Below are 25,846 nucleotides of genomic sequence, written 5' to 3'. Positions count from 1 at the left end.
GAGGACGCAGAGAGGAATCAACCTTTACAGCGACTGGGTTGGCGCCCGACGCTTTCATTAAACCTGACCTAGCAAATGCTGATCTCTAATTCCCGGCCGTGCTATGCGCTGGGTTTAACCAACACGCAGACAAGACTGCAGTTCTGAAGGAGGATTGAAAGAGCTGGCTCTGCTGTTTAAAAGCATGTCAAGCTATTTTAATAGCAGAGCCAGCTTTTTCAAAGGAAGGCAAGGCAGTACAATGAGAGCGAGCGGGAACAGACGATCTTAAATTAAGATATAGTTCGGAGAAAGCCTGGTAACCTGTATTTTCTTCGAAGCAGGGGGAACGGGGTCACCTTGTTTAATGAGATAATCTAGAAAGTGAACACTTCCTCCCATTGTATCGTTTCTTATAAAATTAAATTTAAAATGCATTTGAAAGTTCAAGCCAAGCAAAATTTTACTGAATCACTGTGCTTACGTCTGTCTGCATGTATAGACTGCATGTATTTCTTTAAAAAAAAAAAAAAAACTGCAATTTCTGAACTCAGGATACACAAACTCCCTAAATTATTTTTAATTAACTATATACTGGAATTTAAAATATTTTCTTCATTTTAGTAGATTTAACTGCAACTATTGACCTTACACAAACAAGACAGTCCTGTCTGTAATACAAGAAACATAAAAAATGGAGAAGAAATGTCTGTATATAGTAGAAAACCAGTCTTAAGAGTCCAGCAATAAGACAATTGTATGCCATTCCACACTTATTTCTAAGTCTTTATGCAACACAGAAACAAAAAAGGAAAGGAGAGGACCAAGAAATTGACCCAAGTTGTATGATTACTGCTCTGCTGCCTGTGCTGTTCAATAGCAGAATTGATAGTTTTACGGGTAATTTTATGTGGTCTTAAGTCATCAGGATCATAAAATATCTAGTGAAACCCCTTATTTTCCCAATTTGAGCAGGATAAGAGAGAGCAATAACTTTGTATCTCTATTTTTAAAATAATCTTCCAAACATTTCTCCATTCAGAACAATTCTACTCAAGTGTGGGAATAAAATCCATTGGCCATAGACACAAATGCCTTTCTTCCTTGTGACTGCAACCACCCTTTTCAGTGGCTGAAGAATAATATGGAGCTAGAAATTGTTTATCATTTTTAAAATAATTAGGTTCAAGCAAAGGGATCTCAAGCGATTATTTTAAGTTTCACCTGAGCCAAAGGGGGGGGGGGGAAAAAAAATCCTATTGTGCCCTCACATATTGGAAGAACTCAAGAGATGCCAGGTTCCAGGCGTCCACATTATAACCACCTTTACCGTGATCAGATCTAGCTTTTGGGGCTTGTGCAATCCTGCAGGCTCTGAGACAGTGGAGGGGAGGGTGAATTGGGGAATGACACCTAGAAACAGAGTTACCTTTAAAAAAAAAAAAAAAATTATCTAAAAGTTTTCTTTACAAAGGAAATGTAAGCCAACTCATAGCATTAAAAATTGCCATTTTTTCCGAAAGACCATTGTTCATGCATAGCCCCTTATTCTCCTCTACTACCAATCATGGGTTACTCATGGTCCCCCATCCTTCTGAACTGATTAATGTGCTATTATGGTTCTGGGGAAATTTGTTCACAAACAAAAGGCCCACACCAAATTGACTTCAATAGGAATTGGATCATGCCAAAATTATTTACATTTTACTGTATTTGAAAATCAGTTTAAAAAAAGGTAATAAATTTGTTCTGAGTACTTATAAACAGAATTTCTTCATTACAAGATGTGACATGCATAGCTTAGCATTAATTACTGGTAAAAGTCTACGGACCTAAGATTCTTCTAACAAGGACGAAGTACTGTTACAATTTATAAAAGGTTTCAAAGTTTTGGTATACGGCTTCACTTTATAAATTAGATCTATTTCAATAATATTTCAATAAAGTATCTAATGGATACCATATTAACTAGTAAGTACATTTTTTTTTTTTTTTTTAGGAAAAGAGAAAATATGTAGAGTATTTTTAAAACCATATACTTTTTTTTTTAAGTGTTTATTATTTGGATATCAGAGCCATTTGTCTCCTTGATTGCTAAATTCCAAAGCATATAATTTTTCAATTAATCCTCACAATCAGGAAAGTGAAAATGTTTGTTTCAGAGAATCCAAGTGTAAAATTGCACTGACCATTATACTTGACATGTTCACATGTATAAAATGTAAGACCAATGCTAACCAAATTAACGTATGCCAGATTTAAATCTATTTAAGTGTCTGCATAGAAATGTACACAAGTTTAAGATGATTTCAAATACATACGTTTAGTTAAACCAGTGTAATTTTTAATATAAGCACAGTCTAAGATTTTGGTTTCCATTCACTGTTTTGAAGACCTGTTGGAATAAGTGTTGAGTAAATTATTATTTGTACAGCATCAGCGTGCTGGTGCTATACAGCCTGGAATGAAGGCAAGGCTCCTGCTCCAAAGAGTTTACAATCTAAACAACCTACGAAGAGTTCACAAGAAAGAGCACTGCAATTCAGTGCTGAAGTTAAGCATGCAACGTATTAGTTCCCTGGTTGGTTGGTTGGTTGGTTGTCCCTTTTAATTTGTTGAGTTTAGTATTTGAGTTGCTAAATGAGTGTCTAAATAAAATTCTGAGCCTATGCTTCCAAATGAGATGTGGCCTTCATCAGTCCAAGCTTGTGCAATAGAACGGCTCCTATATTAGCAATACTAATTAGGCCAAAAGCTCTACTTGAGGAAATCCTCCATCAGCTGATTTTGATGCAGACTAAGAATACAACTGTATCTGGAAACTAAAAGGCTAGGATCAGAGTGTAAGATTTTTCAGTAAAAAACAAAACAAACCTAAAGTGTATCTACTTGAGTCACTCCCTTAAATTCTGTCTACAGCAACCTTTTTTAAAGTTACAAAAATGTATATTGTATTTTAAACGTAAAGCATAATTCAATAAGTACATATTATGTATATTATAGTAGTGGTTCTGATTCTTGTTACTATTTGCAGGGTCTTGCAAAGTTTGAAGGTTATGTGTATAACAAATACACAAAAACATTGATATTTGTAAATTCTTCAGAATAGCAGTAAAGGATTGTGACACACAACATACATGACAAACCCACAAAAGCTAGAAAATGAAAAGTTAAGACACCTAACAATACATACCATCTATTCCTTCCCACAGAGGCACAAACTTTTCTGTTACTACAACTATCATAACACTAAGGACCACACATTATAATCAGAATTCTGAACCCCTCAACACAACCCTTACACATCCCTTTACCAACTACCTTCTCCCAAAGCTATTAGATTGGATGTTCAATGTAGTAGTGGTGGGATGAAGAAGTTTGGTAAAGGCAGTGATGGAAAGTATGGCATCCCTAGTGACAGAGTTAAGGTTGAGGTGCACTGTCTGTGGTAAATTCCCCTTACCCTGTGGTGTTCTCCACACTTCTTAGCTAAAGGCATTAGATGAAAACAAAACAGCTTTCTCCCCCAAAATACTAATATCCATAGGTATATGTCTCAATTGTAGAATAATCCATCTATTATACATTTTACTGTACATTGTGACCTAAATGTACTCTGTTTTGTATTTTTTTAAACAGTTCTGGGTTTGCGCTCTGGAACGCTGAATATGAGAGAGAGAAGAGATACTTTTCCAACATTTGTCTGACTTGTCTAATTAGGTTGTAAATTCTTCATGATAGGACAGAAACAGTCTCTTATTACATGTTTAAACAGTGCCTAACATGGTACTACTACAATAATAATAATGCACTTTTTTGGATGAAGGTGTTTGTACTTATGTGCAGTGTTTACACCTGAAAAGATCAAATTCTATATTTGGTTTACATTTGTGGCACTACAAATCAAGTCCTTAAGTTATTATATAGACTCATAGAAACGTAGGACTGGAAGGGAGCTCAGTAGGTCATCTAGTGTAGTCCCCTGCACTGAGGCAGGACTAAGTATTTTCTAGAGACCATCCCTGCCTGACAGGTGTTTATCTAACCCGTTCTTAAAAACCTCCAATGATGGGGATTTTCCAACCTCCTTAGGTAATTTGTTCCCCTGCTTAACTACCCTTACAGTTAGGAAGCTTTCCCTAATGTCTAATCTAAATCACGTCTTGTACTGACAGTACTGAATAGATCAAACCAATGTAATTTGATATAACAGAATATTCCATAAACAAATTAAGTTATGTTGGTCACATCTTTTTAATCAAGCTGATTTAGAAAATTTCTTCAAATAAAATTTTCACTGCAAATTATTATTAGTTAATATTTGAGGACTCAGTGCTAAGTACCATATTGTGTGAACATACTTTTCCAAGAACTTTTATGTGAACTTTAAACCAACTCCTTTCATTAAAAGAAATAGTAAGTTTATTTTAAAAGGACTGATTTATAAACCAATTAAAAGTTTAAATAGTTGGGGTGAAGTGCCCCCAATTACACATGTGCACTGGGGAAGATGAATGCAAAGCAGCCTAAAAGTGTCCTTTACCCTAACGTGAAAGCACCACCTTGTAAAGAGTGGCAAACGTTATTCACTTTTTCTCACTTTAATATTCTATCCTAGATTATTTCATTAGAACAAAAAGTCCCAAATGAGCAATTCTGCTATTAGTAAACAACAGAGAATGGGAAGAAAATGAAAGCTCTACATAGCTCTGAGGCCCTACTCCACCAAACAAGCTCAGACAGACAAAACTTTGCTTATCTTGGCCTAGAGGATTTAAAAAACTTTACAACAATGCTCCAATATTTTAAAATTAGACTTTGAGTCACAGACTAAAAATCCATAAAACCATGAACAAACATGAAAACTTGGAAAAATTAAATGGGAGCAGTATTTTAATTAGTTATGCAGTATTGTTTTGAATGCCAAACAATAAAATAAAGATCAATATTATATACACCCCATCAGTGCAAAATTCTTCTTTCCTAGGGAAGCATTTTTCTTTTCTTCCAGGGGAAATCCCCTTAGTTTTATTCATTAACAATCATTGTGAAAAGGGGCAGTTGAGTAAATTGTGTACCTGGGCTAAGAGAAGCTACGTAACAGTTTTGAGAGGCTAATATATACGTACATAAAAATACAGTGTAAAATGTTTAGGAGAGGAGAGCAGCAACATTCCAAATTGTTCATGAAACCATATTAATTGCAAGACTACGCCATCTAACAGAGAGTACTTCAGCTCTCTGAGTAAATTCAGAGAGCCCGTGGTTCCAGCCACTTGAGATATGAGGACAAAGTCCCTTCCCCAAAGAGCTTGCAGTTTAAATCAGACATCACAAATAATGACAACTGAACGCAGTGGGTAGGGCATGGGAGGAAACATTAAAAAAAAAAAAAAGGAATGAATTTTAAAGAGAATATGGAGCTGTATAGTATCTTGTTTTATGTATTTATTACACTACTTTTAAAAAAATGGTCAAGCATCAGAGCAGGAATGAACTGTACCTAAGAGAGATCACAGCACATTAAGAAGGAAGCAATTTCAGGCACACACTAGATGACACGAAAAATAAGCTTTGCATTCAAGGAGATACACAAGTAACACTAAAAAATAAACACGCTGATTAGAAAAAGTAAAGTAGAAAGTTAAGATTCTCTGTGGCTGTTCAGAGAACTGTAAAATAACTAAATGCAATAGAAAAGGTGATTTTTGAATATATGTTTTAAATGATTTAATGCATGATATGGCTCTGAGGCTCCAAAATGTTTGAAATGCTTTATGAGATACTCTGCTCCTATGTTCTCTCTAAAGTCTTTCTGCAGCTACATTTGCTTGCTTTTCTTTGCAATAATTTAACTTTGGGAATCTGGCACTTATAATTGTACAGACTAATTACCATGGATTTAATCATTTCACGGAACTATAAAATTATACAAAATACTAGATCTTGTAATGTTCTGAATCACACAAACTTCATTAACACCTATTTTCTTTACCTTTACTGCTACCTGGAATGGATAAAGATTACGAAACAAAAAACATTAGATTAATACAAATACTCGTTAAAATACTTGTTAAAAAGTTACAAGGAAAATTACTAACTTGTGTGCATTTCTTTTTAGTGTACAATGAAATCTGTGCTAAGTGACTCTCCAAAGCCTGCTCTACACTACGAAACTGACCCAATGTTGACAACTGTAACAGTACTAAAAACTGTTTAACTTCTAGTATAAACTGAGATTAGGAAGACTGGAGTTTGCCCTTGTCCTACTTCTCAAGAGGATATATGAGCAGGAAGAGCAAAAGCTGTTGAAATAAATGCTTTCGGATTTGACTGGGAACATCAGCATAGCTGGTGAGGTAGGTTTATGTATTTATTTGCTGACAATGGAGGCATCTTTGTAAAGTGAACCTATCATAATCTGTGCTATTCCCATTTACTGGGTGGTCAAAAAAGCAAACCACACATCTATATTTAAAATCTGCATTAAGTACACCTTTGACGAAATCCTGCTCAGTGGATGGAGAATGGCCATGTTGTCTGTGGTCTTTTTGCAAAATATTATCTCCCCTCAATGAACAGATCTTGTGCAGTAAAATTGCAAGAACACAAACACAAAAACAAATTTTCAGAATCTGGATAGATTCATAGATTCCAAGACCAAAAAAGGCCATTGTGATCATCTAGTCTGATCTCTGTGTAACATAGGCCACAGACTTCCCAAAAATAATTCCTAGAGCATATCTTTTAGGAAAAAAAAAATCCAGTTTTGATTTAAAAATTATGAGTGATGGAGAATCCACCATGACCCTTGGTAAATTTTTCCACTGGATAATTATTCTCATTGTAACAGGTTCTTTAAAGTGCTGAAACCTTCCGCATTTGGCAAGGTGATTAAGAAGTTTGCAGCAAGGAAAATGCAAGAGCAGCTAGAATTTTTCTTGTGGATCTTCCAATCAGGTTTCCAAACTGATCATAACACATAGACCATGTATGACAGCACAGATACCAGACAGTTTTCCACACTGACAGCTGGTACAGTCTATGTTGTTTATGACACGTTGATCAGGAAGTGCTGCTTAACTGACTGTGGACAAGCTGGGATGACTATTAATGGCAGAGTAAGATCTACTAGCATTGAACCCATCCCCATATATGAACAGAATATAGTCCACAGACAAAGGGCATTTCACATATTAAAGTGAGACATTAGATAAGAGATAACAGCGATGACAAGATTAGGTGTATAGGAAGCTATATTGCCTTTATTTGGAACTATTTTATCAGTGCTCATTTCTAGTAAATTAATCCTTCCCTTAATCAGAGAAAAAGCGTATCTTATGAAACTGTAGTTACAGTGTTTTCAACTTCTTTAAAATATATGTAAGCCATTGGGGTTCTGTTTGTGGTTTTTTTTAGTTGGAGATATGAAAGTTGTCTTAAAAGTTATGTATTATGAAATGAAAAACTGGAGAGGAGTAAAATATGGATGATTTGTTTAAAAAAAAAAAAGGTTCTGTTTAACTCAGTTGCGGAGACCCTGTCTACATCTCTTATTAAATGATGAAAAGACCAACAGGAACAACAGGTTTCTTTTTATTTTCTGAAAGGATCCCTCTGAAGCAGGCAGGTTGTGCTGAGTAATGAATTGTGTGCCTTGAGCATCCCTGGAAATTGAGAAATGCTCATCACAAGTGGTCACTTGCTATAGCTCTGTATTGGACCGTTACGCTGTACCAAACCATTAACAACTCCAAATACAAAATACAGTGTTCGTAATATCTCAGTTTGTAATAATGGCTTGCAATTTTATGTATAGAGAAAAGAAACCTTGGACTGCTAGAACTGACATTTCAAATACATTTTCTCACTGTTCAAGAATTCGATTTCTAAAATCAGAAGTACAAAAATAAAAATTCTTGAATGAAAAGGAAGAAATGGATACCAACAAGCAATCAATGACACTTTAGAAATGGACAGTGCTACCTTTAAGGTTTTGTAGTAAATGGTCCTGTTGATTTCCAAAGGGAATAGATTTTGCTCCTTTCCTGAAAGAGCCCAATTCACATATCGCAGCCAGTTTCCTTCCCTGGGATCAGTGGCATCAACACACATCCATCCCAAGTTTGGGTAATATACCTTAGAAATAGAAAACGAGTTACTCAGGACAAGCAAAGGGACAACAGCATTCACCTTCAATACACAGGAATGTGTGTTTAACAATTTACGGCAGAAAGGCATTTCTTGATTATAAAGATTTATGAGAATGGTAAGAAGTAAATATTTTACTGAAATTTGTTAAAGCAGATACCTCCTCCCCTTGGATCTTGGAAAATAGAAATCAACAGGCACTTTACCTCAGTCTGTATAGAATGTGACTGATTTGGGGGGGGTGAGGGGATGGTTATACAAGATGGCTCTACTCTTGAATATTAATGGCAGATACCATCCTAAAACATAAGGGATGAAATTCTGGTCCCCTCTCATTGACTTCAGTGGAGCCAGGATTTTACTCTCAAGTCATTTGAAGCTATTGGCTTAGGAAAAGGTCAGCACGCGTTAATAACTGGCAAGTCTTCTCAAATGTAGGACATGCTGTTTACCTCAGGTAACAGTTCTTGGTACACTACAGATAAGGAACTAGTAACCTGATTGAACTGGTCTATTTTGGGCTTGATTTTCAGAAAGGGCCTCTAATTTTGCACTTGCAAATAACTGAAGAGGTATTTTATAGCACTTAACTGTCTATTTGATTGTGCCTACAGTTGAGTTGTTTGAATATGTGCTATACAAGGCACCAGCAATTATTTGTGGATGCAAAAGTATGGAAGTCAAATGGAAATAAGAACTTCTTAGCTGTTCATGTGTATTACATAACTGCCAACTCTGAAATAGCCCCACCTGGGTCAATGCTGGCAGTCAGAACACAACCAACAAACCTTAAACATTCAAATGACTGATTGTGTCCTCCCTGCCAAATACTAATCCAAAAACGGTTGTTTCAACACTTCATAGGTGCATCCCTCATATTCAATACTGGGATTTCTTAGTCAGGTCTATGTATATCCTTTCATGACACTATCAAAATTGGTTCTTCTATAATATATTATCGGTGATTTAGTTGCTGGTTATACTTCCCCTCCCACCCCAGAAGTGGAATGGGCAAGAGAACTAATAATATGTAAAGCGTGTGTGTGTAAGTATAAAGAACTTCTTGCCCTGGGAAGAAAACAGTATTTTTCACTGTGGAATTAACAGATTAAAATTAATTTGACAAAATCTCAAAAGAGTTATGTAATCACTGTGTGTTATTATTTTGCAAAAAAATTGTACAATACAAGTTGACCTCATGTGCTCATCTTTTCTTCCTATTATGCAGTTCTCGGATTCCACTGGTGAAATGCTTGAGTGCTGAATTTATTTATGTTGTATTAATATATAATCAAATCTGATTTTTTGTTTTTTGTTTTTACCATTGATCTTGTAGGAGTTTCGTTAAAGCCTTACTTTGGTGAGGAGAGAAGCTGTATCTCTGCCTATGTGATTAAACAGAAAATTGACAAGCACTATGTGACATAGTATGATCATTGTTTCCTATGGATAAGACAAAAGATTTCTGCTAAATCTTGGATTTACAGTCTTGTACTTCAATCAAAAGGTTATTTCAAACCAAGCATTTCATCTTGTCTACAAGGAGAGTTATTCTGGAACAGCTGTTTCTGATTAACTCCAGGCAAGGATGCTCTTATTCCAGAATGAGAGTGCTTTATTCCAATTAACTTAATCCAGTATGAAAGCAGATTAAAGTAATTCAGAATAAGGTACTTTTATTCCAGAATAAGAGCATTCACACATTGTATTAATCAGAAAATGTTAATCCATGTTATATACACACCACACTTTATTCCGGATTTACTTTCATGTGTAGACAAACTCTAATACTTGTGATTAAAAGAAATTGAATAGAATTGTTCTGTTTGTAATGTTTTAAATTAAAGCCACATTAGTAGTTAAGGTACATTGTTTCAAGAAATTTAAATTAATTAGCTAAATTATTTTGCTATGTATCAATTTAGGAAGTCTTCAAGGAATAATTCTTTAAATGATTTATTAAAAAGGTTTATCTGAAAACATTAGATCACTGTGCATTAACTTTTATTCTCCCATTTGATGGATTGAAAAAAAGTAATCACATCAAAAAAGTTGGAAGTTAAAATAATTTACTTTTTATCTTTCTTCAGTGGGTAAAGTACCATCCTAAAATATGCAAATTTGACACACAATTTCTCCAACTACAGGTTTGAAATGTTTGATATTCCAAGATCCTGTATAAGTTATTTTCAACTGGTTTGTAAATTAATTTAATTATCTTTAAAATATCAAGACAGCTTGCAATAAAATCATTTCACTGACAAGTGATCTGTTTTCAGCCAACATATAAATTCCGCTTTGCTTTTAAGATAGGTATATAGCATATCATATTTACTATTGGAATCAAAGCTAGAAGTCTATAAGAATATCATGAGGTGTGAGACATTCTTTCCAAATCACAGCAATAACCACTTCTTGCAGCTGAAGACACCTTTCTTCTTTATTTAAAATTGTTTTTCCTACCTAAGTACACACGCATAGTGGCTTGTAGGGTACAAGCACTGTGCAGCTCACATAGAAATTTTGAGGAAAAGATTTACACACATGCTACAAATAGAAAAAGAAAGGAAAAGTACAGATAGTTTCTGGAAGTTTATTTAAACTTCAGTATTTATTCTACTCCTCCCAATTCCATCTATAAATTGTTACACCAAGTCTCTTTTCTCCACCCCAAAGCTCTCTCAGGCCTTTGCTTTTTGCATTGTTTAGCACAGTGTAGTTCCCCCAATGCTAGCAACAGTAAGTGCTATCGTCTACGAGGCATAGGTTCAGATGACCATGGCAAAAATGCCTGTGCCTGTGCTATACAAGGGCTATGCCTCTGCATTATTCAAGCAGCATTTTAAAATAACCCTTTTTCAGAAGCGAAAGCTATGCTGCCCCTGGAGATAACCATTTAAATAAAATTGTGCCCTTTCTTTTGTTAAAATCAGGGCATGTCTAGTCTTCATTTAAACAAAACAAAATTACCTGTTCCCTATATATATAGCATAGAAACCAGCTTTATAAAATGGCATTTTTCTAGCAGAAACTGAATTGTAAGAACTACTTGTTTGCCCATATATTTAGCAAGAATGATGATGTGTTATTTGGTAGTTCTGTATACTGCAGTAGCACCTAGAGGTCTCAGCCATGTCAGGGCTAGGCACTGCACAAGTATATAAATAAGTGACAGACTTGGCTACAAAGAATTTATAGTATGTAAGACATAAAAGGCCAGCTAAACAAACAGATAATGCAGGGGGGGAGATGTGGATGAGATAAAAACAGTAACAACTGGATATTTTAGCACAGAGTGGGTGAAAATGTGTAGGTAATGAACCACTCCACTTCAAGAGTCATTGCACATTTCTACATTTGCAATATGGCATCTTTTCTTCAGCTTAAAATATACTTTGGCCAGGGGGAATGTTACATAGTGAAAAGACTTGCAACTTACTCTGAAGCTTCAGCTAATATATCTTTGCAAGGCCTGAGCGATAAACCCAAAGCCAGACTTCACCTTGAGTTTTCCAGTTTGCTGCATGGTGTTGCATCATTTGAAGGATTTCTGATGTTTAGTTTAGAAACACTGCAAGTATATGTTTTTGTCCCTCCCCAATATTTTACATATCTTCATTTGAAAATATACCTCCAAAATTCATTAAAACAGGGCCCATTTACTAAATGGGATTTCTATGGTGCCTACACAATGCTGGTTTTGTTACAAAACTATAAGGTTTTGTTGACTGGGGGTAAAATCCCAGCAGAATCTGCCAAAAAATTTCTGCACATTTGTTAGACTTCTAGCGATACAACAGCTAGAAAGAGTGAACATTGTCCTTGTTAAGTGCTCAAGCTCAGATTTCATCAGCTGATTTCTGGGAGTGTTTGTCAGTGCACTAAACCCTTGCATACCAGGAAAGTAAACTCTTTCACAGATCAAGACTAAACAGTTTATGTAGTTAAAATGGAAGAGCAGCACAACCTAACATTGTTTGGAAATGCAATCCCAGAGTGGAAGACCTAGCAGTTATGGAATGCATGGCCAAACATAACTAGATTACTTAGTATTTCAACCAAAGTCTTCACTATACAGACTTGCTTTTAAATCTTGTCCACAGTGGGCAAGGAAACAGCGTTAACAATCTCTCTAGAATGCTGTGACTAAACATATTTCCCTGATGGACAGGATCTAGATGGCTAGCACAACATGCCTCAAAAACTGGGATCATCAGCGGATAGCCAGTCTTCTATGGATTTTCTAGTACTGCCACCACATTCCTTTTAGCTGCCTTCTTTTCCAAGAATGAAAAACATCTACAATTTCTATATCCCATTTTTCCTTAGCCAGGCTGTGAGCATACAGACAGAGAGCTATACCATACATAGCTGATTCAGAAATGCCGACTTGGCCTGAAGTTCTGCTAATTATTAACTAGCTGGAGATATTGACTTTAAGGGTCTCTCCCTTTCTCCAGATGACTTTAGTTTGAAAAGCCTGGGTGTTATTTTTGTTATTTTATTTTGTTTTTGGAAAGGGCAGCAATGATCACCTTTCTTAAAGATCCACTGCAGAGCAGCACCCTCTTCCACAATTTACCTTGTTACAGTTAAGATGCTAGAATGGGTTTTCAGATGTGAGAGAGTTGATAAATAGAGTATGGGGGCCAACAGCAGCAGATTACAAATCTCTTTTTAGCCTACATTTTTCAACCGCTAAACCAGTATTAAAGCAAGCTGTAACAGTTGTAAAGTTTAACCCTAGATGCTTTTATTACCCGCATTGCAAAGTACGTCACTTTACAACAAGTTGGAGACTACCTTCTAGTGACTCAGGAATGCCAAATACATAAAAGATGTAATTGTCAAATAGAATTGGTAATTTACTTGCTGTAAGAGGTTTTTGCTGTATGAGCTTTCACTATGCTGTACAGAGAAAAAAACGTGCATCTGAGGTAAATAATTTACTTGACTGATTTCCTTTTACTAACTGTACTTGTACTAGATCTAAGTCTGAGATACAAAGGATACTACAATCCAGTGTACCATCTAGAGATACTTGATGTCTTATCAGGTATTCTACTTGAATGATTTTGATTCTTATTTTACTGGCTGTTAGTTTGCTTTTATGGGAAATTTCTATTCTACGTCCTTTTCTGTGCCAGGGTTCAACAACTAGCTTAATATGCATGTGTATACACTGTGCTTCATAGTTTGTTTTATTTTATTAGGCAGGTGGCCATCAGGGATTACTGACATCATAAAGATTTGTTTATCTTGAAATCTGTAAAATGTGCACATAGCATGTCTACTAAATAATGTGTTATATCACTGTTACCCATCCTTCCTCCCTGACTCTCTCAGTTTGTTTGTAACACCCACTTTTACAGTCTAAACCGTTTATAAACTCTTTAAGGCAGTAATGAACTTGTCTCTTGCCAGTTCCCTCTAGGGCAGTCTTAACTCTGTCTTCTTGCCAAAATGAAACTCACACTTGAATACTTATGAATTACTTGAAAAATGAACAAACTAAAATGTTCCCTAAAATTATTTTAACATGTAAGAATGTTACAGCAAACAGAAAGGTACTGTAGCTCCATTAAAACCCAATCTGATAATTTCCCACCACTAAGTTTCCCACCACTAAGTTTCCTACAGAAGGTATTGTTATATATTTACCTCTTATCTTGAGACTCTTGGGAAGATCAGAGATTTCCATACTGTATTTTAATGCTCTGTACAGTCACCAAATTAGCTTTCTAATTTAAAAACCACTACTAAACTAAAAAAAATTCTCTTATCCGAGCCTAAGGTTACTTTTAGGATGGATTTCTATAGTTCATTGTTTAATAAAAATTCTCAGTATTACTACTGAGACATTACAACTGCATATTTTACTTAAAAATTGCTGTTCCTACTTTCAAGTTCACCCACTAGTCTAAAATTTCAAGGTAGCTTTTCTCCAACATTGTACACTTTTAAAGCCTTCCATGGACCTGTCTACATTTTTCACTGATCTTATTATTTCCTACTAGCTATTAGTAAATCTATTACAAATCCCTTAATTATCACCTTCATGAAGGCAGAGGGACTTGAACTGAAGATAGTTTGTAGTCAGATTTACCCAAAAAGATGAAACAAGCAAACACAGAAATGTGCTCTCTAAATATTCTATACATTGTTACAGTATCTTCAAACAAAAGATGATTTAAAATGATTCAACATTCTCTGAATTCCTCTATATCCTGTTGTACAAATATCTGCGTTCTTTTAAAAGTACATTAAATGAAGAGACACACAAATCTGAGGACTGTGCTTTAAGTTACATAAATGATAGTGTCCAAATTAATTCCGTTTTGTACAATTATAAAAATTATTTCTCATTGCCAGGGGATGTTGTGAAGGCCAAAATTATAACAGGATTCAAAAAAGAAATCCTTAGGTAAGTTCATGGAGGATAGGTATATCAAAGGCCATTAGCCAAGATGGTCAGAGACATAACCCCATACACTGGATGTCCCTAAACCACTGACTGCCAGATTGTGCGACTGGACAACAGGGGATGGATCGCTCAATAAATTGTCCTGTTCTGTTCATTCCCTCTGAAGTATCTGGCATCAACCACTGTTGGAAGACAGAATAGTGGGCTAGCTGGACCATTGGTCTGATCCATTATGTCCGTTCTTATGTTCTTATGTTGTAAATTGCTACTCAGATTAATGGACTGTAAAACATTCTATAGTGTTTTTGTCCAGTATAATTTAACTATCAAAGAAACAGATATACAGTTTAAACATATTGGATCAAGGTATTTTGATTTTTACAAGACTGGAATATTTTGTGATATTCTTCCTTCAAGCTTGAGAGACTGCTTGATTTTGCTGTTTATTTTTGACAAAAAACAGTTCTGCAATTCTAAAAGAGATTCCACATTTACAAATATGAATAAACATTAGCATAAATGGAGCAGCAAAAGAATAATGTAACACTGCTGTATCCCATTTTAGTTGTGTATGCTGCAGATACTTGGAGAAAAGTGTTAAACAAATGTCTTAAATGTACATTTTAAAATACTAATTTGTCTAAAATAAAAATAGTCAAATTTTGTACTTAAGCTATTTATTTACAGTGACAAATGCTTCCTCCTTTTTAAGCATTCATATCATTTCCAGACAAGTTTGATCATACTGCTTTGATAAATGTCAAAACTGTTTTATTTGCAGTCACAAGACCTTGTCTACATTGGCAATTTCTGTGAAATCTCCCACCTTTGTGGTTCCAACAACTATAGTAATGGTGGGAACATTGGTTTAGCTGGTTTAGATCTGTTCTAAACAGAGCTACACAAGGCGATAACGAACCCTGCGCAAGTGCTCCTAATGCTGCCAACACCAGTGGAGATGCATAGATGGTACTTCAAAACTTGGGCTTCCTGAAAATTGCAAGTAAAGATGCAGACCTACCATACATGCTGTATGCTATAAGAGAGAAATCATGTGAGGTGCCAAACCCCTCCTGAGAGATGCCAAAGTTCCTTCCACTTCCACTGACTTCAGGGTTGAGTACCCTTAACTCCCACTGATCTAGAGGTGTAGTACCTGCAGGATCAAGCCATCTGAAGCCAAGTCTGATCAGCAATAGACCATTTTACAGGAAGTTGGGGCCCGGCAGCAGTGCTTAACAGATTTCATGTTGCTTTAGAAAACATGTACTTAACATCTTATCAATGACAATAGCAGGGTTTTATCTCTGTAGTTCCAAACAATTGAACAGTCTAATCTGGTGTTTCACATAAGCATATTTTCTGTAATGGCAATAGTTCTGATTTAAATAATCATACAGAATAATAGATATTTATATAGATATCTAAAACTTCTGAAAAAAATTACATGTCAAATACAAAATAATCACTTTACTATAGCTGGCTACTTCCTTTACCAGCTGTTTCTTACCTCCCACATGTATACATTGCTCTTAACTTGGGATCTTTTTTTCTTGTCACCAACAAATGGTCCAAATTTTTTGCCTTTTAAAATTGACTTTGTTGCCCAGACACCTGGAGAGTTAAATCAGTAACTGTAATTAGTCTACTTTATCTCTGACAAATAAGTTTCTTAGACACTTCAAATATCATAAGATTATTAAATACATGCTTATTAACGTCAGGAAGCATTTATATTAAGATAACACAAAAGAAATAAAAATTTACTAAAAGTCAACTTACAAAGCCAACTCCTAGCCCAGAAAAGAAACTTACCCATGAAAGACTTGAGTAAATTTATAGACCTAATAGATGAATAGACTCCAGATTTGCCAAACCAAAGGGATGAAAAGCAAATTCCAGACCAATTTCCTTACCTATGAATGAGAACAGCATCTGTACCCCACCAGAGTTCAAATCTGGAGACTACTAGCTGGAATGTCCTAACTCAGGGGTTCTCAAACTTTGAAAATATTTTAGGCTCTGATGACCCTCCAAAAGAGATGATTTCCCTCCTCCCCCCACCATGCCATCTTTACCAGCATGCACAGGGGCTGACAGTTTGTGACCCTCCCATAACAACCTTGTGACCCCAAAGGGGTCATGACCCCCAGTTTGAGAACCTGTCCTACCTGATCAACTGTTGGGATGGTGAAGAGGAAAAGAGGTGGTCTTAAGAAGGAAATGATGCAAAATAGGTGACAGTCTGACCCCTCCCTCCCCCAGCGTGCTATCATCTCTATCTCACTAAAGCAATACATTTGTAACTTAGGCAGAGTTGCATAATCTATTTCAGAAGAATGAAAAACAATATTTATCAGAAAAAAATTTCTGAAACCTTTGAACACTAATCTAAATTTTATACTAGAAAGAATGGTATCAGTGCCACGTGTCAACAGGTAAAGGCACTGAATCCCCACACTGCAGTATGTAGGATTTTTTGATAAGTTTCTATAAAGCTACATGACTACTTGCCAAACCATTTTCTGCACTGTTTCAGTTAATAAGCACACTATTCAGCTAATGGTATACAGACAACCTGCACATCCTTGCAACAACCTCCATCGTCTCAGAACAGTTCAGAATAAAAACCAAATGCTATTTATGTTTGCAGATATAGAGTCAAATTCTGCATACAATTATACCAGCGAAAATCCAAAGCAACTTCACTGACCTCAGTGTAGTTAACTTTGGATTACACTACAGTAATTTATCCCCGTTTTTTAATGTACAACTGACAAAGGGGAAAGGAAGATAACTCTCTACTTAGTACAATACACAGCACTCAGGTTAAACCAGTTTGTTAAGCATTTTCCCATTTTATCTTGTATCCATTATCCCAATCTTTATGCAGTAAGGTAAAGGTGACCTCTCCAATCCCTCCTGTTCATCTGATCATATTCACAATACCTTACTATACTATCCTGATGTCTTTTTATAGTGAAGACCCATCCTTCAACTGCTATGTAGGGTGAACTTGTTAAAGAACTTATGAAGATATTTGAAGACCATTCTGGGAAAAATGCATTTTCATCTGCTTTAAATACAATAGTGGAAGTATGACAAATAAAATGCATACAGAAGTTTTAGGTAGTATTTAATATTGTATCTAAAGGGAAAAAAATGTAGATATGTTAAAAATCCACGTTTGGCCATTAACTTCATATTCACAAATCTTAACAGAACTTTGACAGCTTACACGGAAAAGCTGTCAAACTACACGTAAAGATTCATGTTTTATAATAAGAAAATTGACTACTTATGGCCACACAAAACTGATGTCTTCCAAGTAACCTTAATTCTTAAACCATCTATTTTCCCCTAGAATTTAAAAAACAAGCTCCATGCATAGACAATAAACCTCTGATAGGTATATACCTTTGATCTAAAAAGATAAAACATTTTGATACTTGCTTTAAAAATACTCTTACCAAACTTCCTCTTTCATTTTCAGTACAACACTTACATAGTTATATTACCGTCATAACTAATTAAAGTTTCAAAGTTTCTCCCCTTACATCTGACTTAACTCTAGGCATGACATTTCTAATTAAATCTTATTTATATTTTCAGCAATGTAGTTCTTTACCTCAGACTGGAAAAACAAGTCTTCAAAATTGATTCTAATGTTTTTTTCCATTAGCAGGTTATCATAAAAGTCCTCTCCTACTTTAAAGATCAACAGGTCACTTATCAATCCAAGGTATTACTTATTTGTATTGTGGTAGCATTTTGTAGCCTCTCTTAGGATCAGGGTCCTATTGGAAGGCATTGTCCCTGATCCAAACAGCTTACAATCTAGTTGGTAGTGAAGTCTTTAGTGTCCATCTCCATTTCAAATTCTCTCTCAAGCTGCTAGCTTTCTGCACAAATTATCTACCCTACAGAACAAACTCCATCAAAGCTCATAATGGAAACCTCACCTCTTTGAAAGGCATTAGTGCAACTGCATGGTGAAATATTTCTCATCACATTTTTCCTCTCTCGAAACACTTTTCCTTTGTACTCTAACAGCTGCTGAATATCCAATGAGGCTACATTTTTTATGCCACATACTGGAAAATATTTGGAGCAAGAAAGCCAGTCTTATGTGGTATTTTCCAAGTCTGCAATGAATCCCCCCTTGCTGGCTGAAGTCAAAGAGCTGGTATGGTGACCATCAGAAAGAAAGATGTGGGTTTAGGTGGAAACAGTAGTGGAAGAAATGCACAGAACTACCAGCAAAAAATTGAGCTGTAGAGGGGGTAAATGAGCAGTGAGTGAAGGACATTCAGCCTAGTGATGTAACAATATTCCTTAAAAAAGCCAGGATGCAAAAAGCTCAAATTTAACTTTGATTCACATTCTGATGTTCAATGAAGACAAGCATGGTCTCTGGAAGAAGTGGAGTGACAGATCATTCTCAAAGAGCTTGCTAGCCAGTCCACTGTGAATCATTCATCATAAGCTCAACAGAAGTTTGCCTTTACCCTTCGGCTGTCACAATACAAGTGAAATACTTATCTGAATTACTATGTAAAAACCAGTGGTACAAGTAGGAGGTGTCCTAGAGGGAGACTGTGGAGAAGGACTCACAAAGAGTTCAGAGATTGAAGAGAGGAAAATCATAACTCAGTATTGTGAAGAATTTACCAGTGCAAGTTATACTTGTGGAACATTAGATACTTATATTAAACCTCACTTCTGATCTGATAAAATTCATGATGTAGAAGAACAAGCAAACATTTAAAAGGATTTTTTCCACTACAAACTAATACAAAATCTCATTGCTACACAACTGCAATATTTGTCCTTTAACAAGCATTTTCATAACATTCCCCCACCCCACCATTTACATATTTCAGTTTCGTTCCGGTTTGTTTTTTCTTTGAGGAATGGGAAAGCTCACGCTGACTGCACCGTTTCTTTGTACTTTAATGCTTCACTTTCCAGAGCTGCCAGAATGTGATATTTTTGTCTTCTAATTTCTCCATTATCTTTTCACAGTTATAGCACTTACCAAGCCGTGTCTTGTCAACAGCAGATGGGAAAAGCCTCACTTCCTCAGGAAGTCCTTTAAGCACATGTTCAGGTACATCAGCCAAGGTCTCAGCTGCTCCTGCAGATTCAGTTCTGTTCTACAGGTCAAATAAAACAGAAGGGCCATGACCATGATGAAAGAAAAAACAAACATTTTAGCACAACAGATGATCAACCCATACAAGCTACAAAATCCGGTGACAAAATGAAAGTAAAAATCTGAATTTGGAATTTCAACTAGGGATTCAAAATTACAAGCGTCTTTCACAGGAAGGCATTACAGGTTCTTTGGTACACTCATCACATTTGTTTCTATTTTTACAGAGAGTTCTAAAGTCACGTTAAAAACAATCTCTTAGTGAGAAATGTACCGTACTGGAGGCCCAATTGTTCCTTTGGGACTCTTTCTGCTTTGTTCCACCTACTCTATGCTCATGTTTGATATTGACAAGTTGATGCATGTATTTTGTCTATGGTCAATGTTTAGCAAGTAAATGTAACTGCGGTTTTCAATATGCCACAGGCTTTTTACCACTTACTTCGGCCTTGTATTCTATTTAAAATTCAGAATTTTCATCTCAGTTATATAGCTAGAAATATTTAATCTTATATGTGCCTGCTCTTGGTATACATGCCAATGTTGCTATGAGTTACCTTAAACCTATTAATAATAGCTATAATAGTAATATTAAAAGCAAAAAGTGGAACAAAAACAAAGGTGTGCACTCTTTCTATGTCTTGGAAAAAATGTATTTCTTCCTTTCTTCAATTTACCTAAACTCGTTTTTCAAGTATGTTTTTCATTCTTGTTCAGCTAATGTTTTGAGAACTTTGCAAATTTATATTTTAATCAGGTAAAAAATGGTCTACAGAACAGAACTATAAATAATCAATTTTAGTTCACAATAATGTGAAGATACTACATCTGTTATTCCAGCCTAAAGCTATCTTAAGCAAGAACATTACATAAGCATTCTACACATTGGAAATTAAATGTTCAAAGTAGGATCCTAAATCCATAGTTAGGCGGAGGTGCACACAAATTTGAATATTTGGTCAAGATTCCTGAGTCCAGCTACATATATAGCCCCACCCAGTATCTCACAAACATTAATTTATTTTCACACCACCCTTCTGAAGTAAAGAAATATTATAAGAAGGTAACAACTGAAGTTTAGAGCAGAACTAGGAATTGAACCCATATCTCCTAAGTCATTGTTCACCGTTTTAGCCACAAGACCATCCATCCTCCTTATCAAAGGTTTTCCAAAAATCTTTTGAGAAGTTTAGTTTTCAGCTTTCTTAAGAACATTCAGTTCAATACAACGTTCCAGTCCCAATCCATAGAGGCTTAGTCAAATTGTTATGAAAAGATCTCAAAACGGTAGGTAATTTTGCATACCCTCTCTATTGCCATGCCTAGGAATAAGCAGGAAAAGTCACTTGTACTACGGGTAGACTCAGTTCTTAATTCCCCTGCTTTTCAAAGTTGTGAATGCTTAAAAGTGGTGTCTAAAGGCCCCAATCCTGCAACTGACTAATGGGGTTCTGTACAAGCACAGAAGTCCACCTGCACAATATCAACTGCAGGATCAGAACATTAATACATTTGTAAAGATTTGATATAAACATTGGTATGTGAAGAGTTTTAGTGCCAGCAGACTATTATCATTATGAAATTTCAAATTTCTACAGCTTCCTGTTGAGGGGCTAGAGTTGTTCTAAGTCAGATTTAAAAAAAAAAAAAAACCAAAATGGTTTAACAAAAATGTAATTTTTTCCACACTTTGCAAACTGGATAATGGCTGCATAACATTCTCTCAAATTTTTTAAAAAACCCATGACGCTAAGCAAATATCAGCCCATGGGTAATATTTTGAGAAAGTTTTAAGTCACTGAAAAGGACTGTTTAGAGGGAAAATATACACATAACCTTAATTATAGGAAGTGCTACAAATGATGAGTTCAAGACCTGACTACTCTAAAAATTAACAATAAGGAAAGGAAGCTTTTTAAGTTTTAGGGTTTTTTCCAAAAGGGGTTTGGCTTCTCCTACAGACTGTGTCAATGCAGCTAGCCAAGATGTAAACAAAAAAAAAAAAAAAAAAAAGATTCATCCCCCAAATCAGAGAATAAAAAGGTCAGCAGATGTTGACCCAGTGGCCTATCCTCCTTGACTAAGTATATGACAAAAGACATTAAACAGATTTTTAAAAAGAAGAAATTGGGGTTTCGCAGTGAAGTGAAGTGTATTTTTTAAATATATGACCCCTAAACAAAGCAGCTAATTGAGTAAGGCAAGCACGTGCATGTTGAGATTTACTCTTCGGCTGCAGCACGTTTTAAGTTTAATAGGACTGTTTTTAATATAAATCTTTACTTGGTAGTTCAGTATTTTTATTTTGAGCTTTGAATATTTGAAGGAAGCTGACAAAGGAATCACATTAGACTGTAAACTCTTCAGGTAAGGCACTGCTTTCATTTATACAAAGGATACAGCACAAGCTTATAGTCAGCGTAAGTAACTATGAAAGCTGGTCAACTGCTGTGTTAAGTACATTCATTCAAATTAGTATCAGGAATACCAGAACAGTTCTATATTACATAAGACTATAACATAAGAAAATAAGAACAGCCATACCGGGTCAGACCAATGGTCCATCTAGCCCAGTATCCTGTCTTCTGACAGTAGCCAATGACAGACGCTTCAGAGGGAATGAATAGAACAGGTGATCATTGAGTGATTACAAAGCAACACTGATGGAGAAGATATTTTACCTGTTAGTTACCCAAAAGACAATATAAACTTGAGAAAGCCGCTGGACTGGAGGTACTGTGCAAACTTGGACTCTATATTAAAATGGATTCAGTCACCACTAAATTAGATATTTATTTACATTAACTATTCCCAAAGCACTGCTGAAACACCAGTCCTTAGCTATCCTGACTGCTTTAAAAATAAATTGAAATCTGTGCTTATGAAGAAATGAACCGCAGCTGATCTACTTCTCATTTAACCTATGTCTCCTGCTGATTTGATTCTTATGGTCTAGCATTGTGGTAATTTTAGACAAAAATGAATCCAGATCAAATAAGTCCGTGGGGAATTAGGAACACATCTACTTAATTATGATGCAAAGTGAGCTGGCTTTAGATGAGGTTAGTAAAACTATTTTTCCTCAACAGGAGAGTAGTTTTACATAGGATTGCTGGATCCACCTCAAATGTCTGGCCTGTAAGTCATTTATTATCTTCACTGTAAATTGACAGTGTAAATGAAATACATGGCTAAAGAAAACGTATCTATTTTACTTTTGTTTACAGATTTACAAATAGCTTTCATACCAGAACAAATAGCTTTTCATATCTGAGACTTATGCTTAGGATGCAATGAGTTAAAAAGTACCAGCTGATGGTAAGGATACTGCATTGAAGAATGTGTCACAAGTTGGGATAGGCTATGCTTTCTAGTGGATAAATATTTACTATTTGTATTGTGGTAGCAGTAGCCACCCAATATGCTAGGTGCTTTCCAACCACACATTGCACTTGTCCCAAAGAGCTTATAAATAAAAGACAGGACATAAGAAGGGAATCAGGAAAAGAGATGCAACATGCAAGCAGAGTGATTAGAGTGATGATTAACCTACTTGTTTATTATTTGCTTTATAGTAGGGCGCAAAAACCCCAAGTAGGATAAAAGCCTCACTATGGTAAATGCAGATTTTTTTAAGGGACATTACCTTGAAATCTATTCAGTTTAAAACAAAAAACAGATTACAAGTATTTTCTGGTACCACACCAGTCCAAGCCTCCCTGTCTATTTTTTAAACATATTTTCTTAACTTTACATGGTTTTTTTCCTCTTCTGTTGTGTGGAAAACAAAGGCAAACAGAAGGACTCATTATTACAGGACAAACAGTGGAATTAACTACTAAGAAAGTGCTGGTTAAGTGTACATAGTAAATTAAAAATAGTGGAAAATATTTCTTTCATTTATAGTAATCATTGGTGTTACTTGTAACAATAGTAACTAAAAAAAATTCAGACTAGTGTGATTTTTTTAAGGTGATGTCGTCTCTCTAAGTGCACTACACAGAAGGCACCGCAGATTGCTTCTTTCTCTGCCACTCAATATCATTTTGCTCCAAGCATGATGTAGGCCGCAAAATTAAACTTGATAAAAAACATTGGGAAGGTTCACTTTACATTCTGCAAAAATACAATGATTTGGCTCAGCAAGGCATCAAAACGAAAAGTAGACTTTCATCCACAAGATTTACAAAAGTCAAAACACACAGCACCCTCTGCAGGAGTGCTGGGCAGATTATTAGAACTATTCCTATCTACCCATTACCTCTACAACATGCCTTGTAGCTCCAAAAATCAGCATGAAAACAGATGTATTTTAGTTCTAAGTATCTCAATTACCTACTTTGCTACAAAAAGATTATAAGATGCTGTGTTTAAATGCTGCAAACTAAAAATGTTTCTAATATTCTGAATTTGAATTCTGAACTTTCCAAAGTCAGAATCCTCCAATAGCAACATATAGTTAAAAGTAAAAATAATAATTTGGTCACACTATGTTAAGGGTACAATTTAGGTTATAAAAGGTTAATAAATTATTAATTTATATTTTATTAAATGGTTAATCAATTATTTTAAAATGTTAAGGAGTCCAACAGGTTGCTTCCAATCATTTATAACATCTTCTGTTGATGTGCTTATTTCTACAACACATTTCTGGAGCATACTTTTGACATCCATTAATATGTTAACTCTTTATATGCTATTTAGGATAGCTATTACGACAGCTGCACTGATTTGAAAAATCTAGGTCCTGTGCTTATATCAGCAACATAAACTACACCCTTGAGAAAGCTACATTTCCTTTGGCCAGAATTACTGACACAGTAATTCTAAGACAGCGAGGACTGCAAGCAAAAAAAAATATGGCAGATCAAGAATCTAGATCTAGAATGTAAAATAGACAATCAGACAGGCAGACAGATTAGGCAGATAATCAGGTTCCTGCAAATGAAGACACAGTGTCAACAATTCAATTGAAGTTAAGAGTTCAATCCAGTTATATATCTACCACTTAGGTATCTACACTCTTTAGTGTAGTCTCAGATAGGATAATCTAACCAGTATTAACCATTGATACTGTCCTTAGAACACTTATTTTCTCCCCATCACAAATTTATTTTCTAAGAGTTTTCTCCATCCCCATTTCTCTTTACAAATGTTTCACATCTTACTTAAGCAATGAGAAATGTATCCTTGGAGTAAGATATTTGAAAAAATACACAGAATAAAGATTCATCAAACTCCAAAACATAAAATAGGAAATAAGGCTAAGGTACACCATTTTCTATATATTTACTGCGATAGCTGTGTAAGTTAAACATTTGAGACTTGTATAGCCAAGTGCTAAATAAAACTAGTAAGGTTTCAACATCTATCCAGCAGTTTAAAGAGTACACCCCAAAATGTCTGCTGTATACAACACAATAAAATATAACTTCCACCGCTATTAATCAACACTAAGCATTAATATATCTAAGAAGGGACTGTATCATCAGGTTGTTTTAAACTTGCTTTGACTCAGCAGCAGAAGTTATAGATACATTTTCCAGCGGTTTAACATCACCATTCTTTTTTTTTATTATTTCATACAAAAAATAGGTAGAAAGAGAGGCCTGTCCTGTACTTAGCACACTTAAGTACTAAAATAAATTTAAAATTCTTGTATTGGTTGTATCATGAACCTGTGTGTGTGCATGATTATGTATCGATACACACAGCATAAGCAATATCCGCTGAAATCAGACATGTTTACTAACACATGATTAATATATACTTTTAGTTCTGAACAGTTAAAATAACCACCAATCTTATATTTGTAGTTTCATTTAAAAGGCAGAAATGAAAGAGTAAATATTTTAAGACATATACAGAGGGTCATTTTCTACATTCTCTGTTCTTTGCAAACCCATGAAACTATATAGTAACTGTTTTTTGATTGACCATATTTTAATGCTTCAACCAACAAGAGGGTTGGGGGCTCAAGAGCAAATAGTATTTTTATTTAAATGTAGTAGTCTATATAAAATGCAGACTTTGGCTCATTAGCACTTTTAAAGGGAATATTACTTACATGTAAATGCAGTTCTCTGAAGGAAGGTTCTGTTATAAATCTGTGCTCTTGTAGTCTCATAACCGTGAGA

At 35.3% G+C, this 25,846-nt stretch overlaps 1 protein-coding gene across 4 annotated transcripts in view; it reads right to left on the bottom strand.

The window, feature by feature from the left end:
* PRDM2 (PR/SET domain 2) overlaps positions 1-25,846 on the bottom strand; it is a 92,524-nt gene that overhangs the window by 59,226 nt on the left and 7,452 nt on the right. For 3 of the 4 annotated variants that reach the window (XM_067567478.1, XM_067567475.1, XM_067567474.1), the window contains exons 2-4: positions 19,593-19,710; positions 16,065-16,168; positions 7,966-8,118 (exon numbers count right to left, since the gene is read on the bottom strand). In XM_067567478.1, coding sequence (XP_067423579.1) covers positions 7,966-8,118; positions 16,065-16,168; positions 19,593-19,710 — 375 coding nt within the window. Of the gene's footprint in view, positions 1-7,965; positions 8,119-16,064; positions 16,169-19,592; positions 19,711-25,846 lie in introns of those variants that run through there. The other variant, XM_067567476.1, reaches the window with a different exon arrangement.

The sequence above is a fragment of the Emydura macquarii genome, unplaced genomic scaffold, assembly GCF_026122565.2.
Source record: "Emydura macquarii macquarii isolate MOO-44397 ecotype Brisbane River unplaced genomic scaffold, CSIRO-AGI_Emac_v2 contig_2768, whole genome shotgun sequence".
Lineage (NCBI taxonomy): Eukaryota > Metazoa > Chordata > Testudines > Chelidae > Emydura > Emydura macquarii.
This window is presented reverse-complemented; position numbering and strand designations above follow the sequence as displayed.